The sequence below is a fragment of the Oncorhynchus kisutch genome, linkage group LG8 (genome assembly GCF_002021735.2).
Source record: "Oncorhynchus kisutch isolate 150728-3 linkage group LG8, Okis_V2, whole genome shotgun sequence".
NCBI lineage: Eukaryota > Metazoa > Chordata > Actinopteri > Salmoniformes > Salmonidae > Oncorhynchus > Oncorhynchus kisutch.
In genome coordinates this window covers 20,338,207-20,347,797 of record NC_034181.2, presented here as the reverse complement: position 1 = coordinate 20,347,797, position 9,591 = coordinate 20,338,207, and the positions used below count along the sequence as shown (strand labels likewise).

The following is a 9,591-nucleotide window of genomic DNA, read 5'->3' as shown; positions in this document are numbered from 1 at the left end:
CAAGCTCAAGATCAGATCATTACCATTTAAGTGGAATGAAAGGGGAAGACAAGTTCAACACTTTCTGATGTGTCAGCAAACCATCCCTAAATAATAATGTGTGTGAGGAATTACAACAACAAGCCAGTCAAATTCTTTCTTTTCGATATTAGGAAATGTGATCATCACCGTCTGCCGTTACACCATTTCTTGAAACTAATATGTGGCTAAACTGGGAAAAGATTAAGCACGCTTAGATTTCTGACCCATAAAAGTCCAAATAAAGAAAACCTCTCCAGAGTAAATATGAGTCTGACATCAGTGATGATATCGGACGTGTGTGTGTGACCGGTGTGTGTGTCCGGTGTGTGTGTCCTGTGTGTGTGTGTTCATCCCAGTGTCCCCTGCAGCTGAGCGGCTGCGCTATATCCTGGGAGAGGAGGATGACATGCCCACCCCCACACTGTTCACTGAGATGGACACGCTGCAGCAGGACGGGGATGAGCTGGAGTGGAAAGAGTCTGCTAGGTGACTACTGACCCACAGATTATACACACAGACCTACAGAATCATAACAGATCACACACACAGACCTACAGAATCATAACAGATTACACATGCAAACCTACAGAATCATAACAGATTACACACACAAACCTACAGAATCATAACAGATTACACACACAAACCTACAGAATCATAACAGATTACACACACAGACCTACAGAATCATAACAGATTACACAAGAAAACCTACAGAATCATAACAGATTACATACACAAACCTACAGAATCATAACAGATTACACACACAAACCTACAGAATCATAACAGATTACACACACAAACCTACAGAATCATAACAGATTACACACCCAAACCTACAGAATCATAACAGATTACACACACAGACCTACAGAATCATAACAGATTACACAAGAAAACCTACAGAATCATAACAGATTACACACACAAACCTACAGAATCATAACAGATTACTCACACGGACCTACAGAATCATAACAGATTACTCACACGGACCTACAGAATCATAACAGATTACTCACACAGACCTACAGAATCATAACAGATTACTCACACAGACCTACAGAATCATAACAGATTACTCACACAGACCTACAGAATCATAACAGATTACTCACACAGACCTACAGAATCATAACAGAAACGTACAGTAGAATCCAGCCAATGTCAAATCTGTTCATGCCAAAACAAGTTCATGCCAAGACGTTGACAGTCTATGTTATCAACTTCTGAGTCAACTGTAGTATAGGCTAATTTATATTTTAACATGTGCATGGTGATACCAAAAATACATGCCATAAAACAAATTGTCCCATTCCTTCAGCATAGACAGATGTCATTCCAATTTTGAATGAATGAATGTCTGAGCTACTGAATGTCGTAGCTACTGAATGTCTGAGGTACTGAATGTCTGAGCTACTGAATGTCTGAGTGCAGTCAGTGTTTTCAGTCAATGTTCTAATCTAATACCAGATTCGACATTAGTCATTTTTAACTTCCAACTCATTTGACGCCTCCAACTCATGTCCTCTATCTGTCCCTGTGCTGTGGTCTAGGTGGGTGAAGTTTGAAGAGAAGGTGGAGGAGGGAGGAGAGAGGTGGAGCAAGCCCCATGTGTCCACCCTGTCCCTGCACAGTCTGTTTGAGCTGAGGACCTGTATACAGACCGGCACTGTGCTGCTTGATCTGGAGGGATACTCACTTCCACAGATAGTTGGTGAGCAACACAAACTCCTTTGTGCAGAGCACTAATGCATGCCATATGTGTGATTCTTACCTAATGTTAAGACGTAGTACTGTAAAAAATGTCAAGTCTCTGTCACAATTGACAAGCAGAGGCATTTCAGCATGGTTGCCCTTCTAAGAACAGTTAGCTTAATGTGTACAGATGTAGGATCTTAATTTGATCACCCTATTGCATGAGAACTTTCCTGCAATACAGGAAATGTAAAACTTGTAGTGTTTTTGAGGTTTAAAAAGGCTTTTGAAGTTTGTAATTACCACTTACAAATTTCAGACTTGATTTTCCTGTACAACATTTTGTATCAACCTCTACAAAAATGTCCATGAATTATAATCTACATAATAATTCACATTTTCTGTTGCTGCAGGATTATTTTCCTGCTGTAGCAAACTGGCTCAAATTAAGATACTAGTAGCCTTCAGTTGTTGACAAGAAAGGTGTTATGGTACCAAGAAGGAAATGAAGTGGTGATCGTGAGTGATTCTACACAAACAATAATAAGACCACATTCTCCTCCAGATGAAATCATTGAGCAGCAGGTAGACGAGGGCATGCTATCTCCTGACCTGAGAGAGAAGATCAGCTTTGTCCTCCTGAGGAAGCACAGGCACCAGACCAAAAAGCCCATCCACCGCTCTCTGGCTGACATGGGCAAGGCCAGCGGTGGTGGTGCCCGTGAGTGTCCCTCTGCTCTCTGGTCAAGTATGGCCGTCAGTAGCTTGAGACACATTATAGTACTTCCTAAATGTTACATTTGTATTCTACTTATATACATTAAAACATCAAATTGTATGCCCACTGCCCAGGCTGTCTTACACTTTCATTAATTGCAATTGACCACACATCTTTTCATGCAATAATCTCAGTTTTATTCAATTCAATTCAACAAACGTTATTTATCCCCAAGGGGAAATTATAATCTTGTTCAGCTGTCTTCTTTACTTGTATTCCCTCCTCAGCCCGTAGTCCAGGTGCAGCAGCCGCATTCAACCGCTCCACAGAAGACCTCCGCATGAAATCACAGCCAGGAGGCTATGGTCGTCTGCGTGAGTCTGCCTGCTCCTCTGTCTCTCTCTGTACCTCTCTCTCGGTACATCTCTTTCAATTCAATTCAATTCAAAGGACTTTATTGGCATGGGAAATATATGTTGACACTGCCAAAGCAAATGGAGTAGATCAAATGCAAAAGTGAAATAAACAAAAAAATGAACAGTAAACATTACACTCGCAGGAGTTCCAAAAGAATAAAGACTTTACAAATGTCATATTGTGTGTAGAGACGGATCAAGGCGCAGCGTGCTCTGAGTTCCACATCTTTATTTTTGTGAAACTTACAAAAACAAAAGGAAACAAACTAACTCAAAAACAAGATCCCACAAAACACAGTTGGGAAATGGCTGCCTATATATGATCCCCAATCAGAGACAACGATAAACAGCTGCCTCTGATTGGGAACCATACCAGGCCAACATAGATATAAACACACTAGATCATCCACCCTAGTCACACCCCGACCTAACCAAAATAGAGAATTAAAGGCTCATATGACACATATTATGCAACGATGTGTCGTAACGATGTGCAAATGGTTAAAGTATAAAAGGGAAAATAAATCAACATAAATATGGGTTGCATTTACAATGGTGTATGTTCTTCACTGGTTGACCTTTTCTTGTGGCAACAGGTCACAAATCTTGCTGTTGTAATTGCACACTGTGGTAGTTCACCCAGTAGATATGGGAGTTTATCAAAATCGGGTTTGTTTTTGAATTCTCTCTCTCAATTCAATTCAATTCAAGGGATTTTATTGGCATGGGGAACATATGTTAACATTGCCAAAACAAGTGAGGTAGATAATATACAAAAGTGAAATAAACACTAAAAATGAACAGTAAACATTTAACATACAGAAGTTTCAAAAGAATAAAGACATTACAAATGTCATATTATGTATATATACAGTGTTGTATCGATGTACAAATAGTGAAAGTGCTAAAGGGAAAATAAATAAGCATAAATATGGGTCGTATTTACAATGGGGTTTGTTCTTCACTGGTTGACCTTTTCTTGTGGCAACAGGTCACAAATCTTGCTGCGGTGATGGCACACTGTGGTATTTCACCCAGTAAATAAGGGAGTTTATCAAAATCATGTTTGTTTTCGAATTCTTTGTGGATCTGTGTAATCTGAGGGAAATATGTGTCTCTAATACTGTCATACATTTGGCAGGAGGTTAGGAAGTACAGCTCAGTTCCCACCTCATTTTGTGGGCAGTGTGCACATAGCATGTCTTCTCTTGAGAGCCAGGTCTGCCTGCTGCAGCCTTTCTCAATAGCAAGGCTATGCACACTGAGTCTGTACATAGTCAAAGCTTTCCTTAAGTTGTGGTCAGTCACGGTGGTCAGGTATTCTGCCACTGTGTACTCTCTGTTTAGGGCCAAATAGCATTCTAGTTTGCTCTGTTTTTTTGTTAATTCTTTCCAATGTATCAAGTAATTATCTTTTTGTTTTCTCATGATTTGGTTGGGTCTAATTGTGTTGCTGTCCTGAGACTCTGTGGGCTGTGTTCGTGTTTGTGAACAGAGCCCCAGGACCAGCTTGCTTAGGGGACTCTTCTCCAGTTTCATCTCTCTGTAGGTGATGGCTTTGTTATTGAAGGTTTGGGAATCGCTTCCTTTTAGGTGGTTGAAGAATTTAACAGCTCTTTTCTGGATTTTGATAATTAGCGGGTATCAGCCTAGTTCTGCTCTGCATGCATTATTTGGTGTTCAACGTTGCACACAGAAGATATTTTTGCAGAAGAGTCTCAATTTGGTGTTTGTCCCATTTTGTGATTTCTTGGTTGGTGATTGGACCCCAGACCTCACAACCATAAAGGGCAATGGGTTCTATAACTGATTCAAGTATTTTTAGCCAGATCCTAATTGGTATGTTGAATTTTATGTTACTTTTGATGGCATAGAATGCCCTTCTTGCATTGTCTCTCAGATCGTTCACAGCTTTGTGGAAGTTACCTGTGGTGCTGATGTTTAGGCCAAGGTATGTATAGTTTTTTGTGTGCTCTAGGGCAACGGTGGAATTTCTAGATGGAATTTGTATTTGTGGTCCTGGGAACTGGACCTTTTTGGAACACCATTATTTTGGTCTTACTGATATTTACTGTCAGGGCCCAGGTCTGGCAGAATCTGTGCATAATATCTAGGTGTTGCTGTAGGCCCTCCTTGGTTGGTGACAGAAGCACCAGATCATCAGCAAACAGTAGACATTTGACTTCAGATTCTAGTAGGGTGAGGTCGTGTGCTGAAGAATTTTCTAGTGCCCTCGCCAATTAGTTAATATTTATGTTGAAGAGGGTGGGGCTTAAGCGGCATCCCTGTCTCAAAGTAGTGTGGTTTCTGCCTATTTTAACTGCACACTTGTTGTTTGTGTACATGGATTTTATAATGTCGTATGTTTTACCCGCAACATCACTTTCCATCAATTTGTATAGCAGACCCTCATGCCAAATTGAGTCAAAGGCTTTTTTTAAATCAACAAAGCATGAGAAGACTTTGCCTTTGTTTTGGTTTGTTTGTTTGTCAATTAGGGTGTGCAGGGTGAATACATGGTCCGTTGTACGGTAATTTGGTAAAAAGCTGAGGAAATGTACGAGTCTGCTGTTAATGATAATGCAGAGGATTTTTCCAAGATTGCTTTTGATGCATATCCCATGGTAGTTATTGGGGTCAAATCTGTCTCCACGTTTGTGGATTGGGGTGATCAGTCCTTGGTTCCAAATATTGGGGACGATGCCAGAGCTAAGGATGATGTTAAAGAGTTTTAGTATAGCCAAATGGAATTTGTTGTCTGTATATTTGATCATTTCATTGAGAATACCATCAACACCACAGGCCTTTTTGGGTTGGATGGTTTTTATTTGGTCGTGTAGCTCATTCAAGGTAATTGGAGAATCCAGTGGGTTCTGGTAGTCTTTATTTGATTCTAAGATATGTATTTGATCATGTATATGTTTTGCTCTTTGTTCTTTGTTATATAGCCAAAAGGATTGGAGAAGTGGTTTACCCATACATCTCCATTTTGGATAGATAAATCTTCCTGTTTTTGTTTTCTCTCTGCACCTCTCTCTCACTCTCTGTACCCCTCTCTCTCTCTCTCTGTACATCTCTCTCTCTCTGTGTACATCTCTCTCTCTCTCTCTCTCTCTCTCTCTCTCTCTCTCTCTCTGTACCTCTCTCTCTATACCTCTCTCTCTCTGTCCTCTCTCGCTCTCTCTCTCTGTCCTTTCTCTCTCTCTCTGTACATCTCTCTCTCTATACCTCTCTCTCTCTCTGTCCTCTCTCGCTCTCTCTCTCTCTCTCTGTCCTTTCTCTCTCTCTCTATACCTCTCTCTCTCTCTCTCTCTCTCTGTACATCTCTCTGTACCTCTCTCTTTCTGTACCTCTCTCTTTCTCTCTTTCTGTACCCCTCTCTCTCTGCCCTCTCTCTCTCTCTCTCTCTGTCCTCTCTCTTTACATCTCTCTTTCTCTCTCTCTCTGTACATCTCTCTCTCTCTCTATCTACCTCTCTCTCTGTACCTCTCTCTCTCTCTCTGTCCTTTCTCTCTCTCTCTCTCTCTCTCTCTGTACATCCCTCTCTCTCTCTGTACCTCTCTCACTCAATTAAATTGAATTAAATGAAATTAGCTTTATTGGCATGACGTAACAATGTACATATTGCAAAGCTTATTTTGGATATTTACAATATAAAAATGAGAATCAAAATTGTCAACGGGACAACAGTAACAACAATAAACAAGTGTCAAAATAGCCATACATTCAACAATAACAAAAGGATTCAATTGAATAAGTGTTTCAAATTTGGGGAAATGACACTCTCTAATTGTTTTATATTTTTTACATTTTGTCAGGAAATGCAGCTCCGTCTCAGGTTCTGCTGTTGTGCAGTGGTTGCACAGCCTTTCCTCTACAGGGAGCCAAGTTTTCCTGTGTCTACCCTTCTCAATGGCAAGGCTGTGCTCACTGAGCCTGTACTTTGTCAAGGTTTTTGGTTTTGATCAGTAACCATGGTCAAATATTTAGCCACAGTGTACTGTCGATTTAGGTCACTCTCTCTCTGTACCTCTCTCTCTCTCTCTCTCTCTCTCTCTATCTCCGAACCTCTTTTTCTCTCTCTGTACCTCTGTCTCTCTCCGTACCTCTCTCTCTCTCTGTTCCTCTCTCTCTCCCTCTGTACCTCTCTCATTCAATTCAATTCAATTCAATTCAATTCAAGGGCTTTATTGGCATGGGAAACATGTGTTAACATTGCCAAAGCAAGTGAGGTAGACAACATACAAAGTGAATATATAAAGTGAAAAACAACAAAAGGTCACTCTCTCTCATTCTCTCTCTGTACCTCTCTCTCTCTCTACCTCTCTCTCTCTGTGTACCTCTCTGTACCTCTAACATTGCCAAAGCAAGATAAGTTTATATCTCTATCTCTATGTATCTCTCACTGCTTTCATCATCTCTCTAGAGCCTGTTTGTCTCTCTTTCTCTCTTTCGTTCACTCTCTCTTCCTTTGACTTCTTTTATCACTTCTAAATATCCAAGTATTTCCCTGTCTTTTCAGAAGTGTTTAAAGCTCTAGAATACTAGACAATATATAATAATATGTACTATACTAGACAATATTTCATCGTCTTCATGGTATGAACTCATTTCATTTGAAGAAGAAAAAACTGAACAAAAAATTATTTGCACATTTTTCATTGATAATTAGAACCCTCTCCATATCCTAAGTAATTGTTTATATGTACTGTGTTGTTTTGCAGGTCATGCCCAAAGTAGGAGCATGAATGACATTTCAGACACTCCGAGCACAGACCAGGTGACCCACTAATACAACATTACAACTCATCAGGCTCAATTCAATCAAACATTGTCCTTGCACAGAGAAATGACTGGTTTTACTGAATTATTGTCATAATATAATGTACAGTGCCTTGCGAAAGTATTCGGCCCCCTTGAACTTTGCGACCTTTTGCCACATTTCAGGCTTCAAACATAAAGATATAAAACTGTATTTTTTTGTGAAGAATCAACAACAAGTGGGACACAATCATGAAGTGGAACAACATTTATTGGATATTTCAAACTTTTTTAACAAATCAAAAACGGAATAATTGGGCGTGCAAAATTATTCAGCCCCTTTACTTTCAGTGCAGCAAACTCTCTCCAGAAGTTCAGTGAGGATCTCTGAATGATCCAATGTTGACCTAAATGACTAATGATAATAAATACAATCCACCTGTGTGTAATCAAGTCTCCGTATAAATGCACCTGCACTGTGATAGTCTCAGAGGTCCATTAAAAGCGCAGAGAGCATCATGAAGAACAAGGAACACACCAGGCAGGTCCGAGATACTGTTGTGAAGAAGTTTAAGCCGGATTTGGATACAAAAAGATTTCCCAAGCTTTAAACATCCCAAGGAGCACTGTGCAAGCGATAATATTGAAATGGAAGGAGTATCAGACCACTGCAAATCTACCAAGACCTGGCCGTCCCTCTAAACTTTCAGCTCATACAAGATCAGAGATGCAGCCAAGAGGCCCATGATCACTCTGGATGAACTGCAGAGATCAACAGCTGAGGTGGGAGACTCTGTCCATAGGACAACAATCAGTCGTATATTGCACAAATCTGGCCTTTATGGAAGAGTGGCAAGAAGAAAGCCATTTCTTAAAGATATCCATAAAAAGTGTTGTTTAAAGTTTGCCGCAAGCCACCTGAGAGACACAACAAACATGTGGAAGAAGGTGCTCTGGTCAGATGAAACCAAAATTGAACTTTTTGGCAACAATGCAAAACGTTATGTTTGGCGTAAAAGCAACACACCCCATCACCCTGAACACCCCATCCCCACTGTCAAACATGGTGGTGGCAGCATCATGGTTTGGGCCTGCTTTTCTTCAGTAGGGACAGGGAAGATGGTTAAAATTGATGGGAAGATGGATGGAGCCAAATACAGGACCATTCTGGAAGAAAACCTGATGGAGTCTGCAAAAGACCTGAGACTGGGACGGAGATTTGTCTTCCAACAAGACAATGATCCAAAACATAAAGCAAAATCTACAATGGAATGGTTCAAAAATAAACATATCCAGGTGTTAGAATGGCCAAGTCAAAGTCCAGACCTGAATCCAATCGAGAATGTGTGAAAGAACTGAAAACTGCTGTTCACAAATGCTCTCCATCCAACCTCACTGAGCTCGAGCTGTTTTTCAAGGATGAATGGGAAAAAATTTCAGTCTCTTGATGTGCAAAACTGATAGAGACATACCCCAAGCGACTTACAGCTGTAATCGCAGAAAAAGGTGGCGCTACAAAGTATTAACTTAAGGGGGCTGAATAATTTTGCACGCCCAATTTTTCGGTTTTTGATTTGTTAAAAAAGTTTGAAATATCCAATAAATGTCGTTACACTTCATGATTGTGTCCCACTTGTTGTTGATTCTTCACAAAAATATACAGTTTTATATCTTTATGTTTGAAGCCTGAAATGTGGCAAAAGGTCGCAAAGTTCAAGGGGGCCGAATACTTTCGCAAGGCACTGTATATGTATTTCATGTAGGTTAATCTACATTAGTTACATTACTGAAAATGTCATTATCTCTAAGCAGGGATGATTTTAGTTTTCTGCAAAGCTGTTTGATTGAATTGCAACCAGAGTGTTTTTAATGCAGGAATGAATGTTTCTTATTTTGTAATAGCACAATGTGTTGAGTGTGTGTACTCCATGTGAACGCTATGATCCCTTATTGATGTCACTTGTTAAATCCACT

General features: G+C 40.1%; 1 protein-coding gene across 1 annotated transcript in view; it reads left to right on the top strand.

Moving 5' to 3' along the window:
* Positions 1-377: 377 nt before the first annotated feature.
* The window catches only part of LOC109894932 (electrogenic sodium bicarbonate cotransporter 4-like), a 30,897-nt gene continuing 21,683 nt past the window's right edge, over positions 378-9,591 (top strand). Inside the window, exons 1-5 of the mRNA XM_031829766.1 lie at positions 378-507; positions 1,581-1,741; positions 2,288-2,431; positions 2,698-2,814; positions 7,581-7,636. Coding sequence (XP_031685626.1) covers positions 428-507; positions 1,581-1,741; positions 2,288-2,431; positions 2,698-2,814; positions 7,581-7,636 — 558 coding nt within the window. The 5' untranslated portion in view covers positions 378-427. The remainder of the gene's footprint in view (positions 508-1,580; positions 1,742-2,287; positions 2,432-2,697; positions 2,815-7,580; positions 7,637-9,591) is intronic.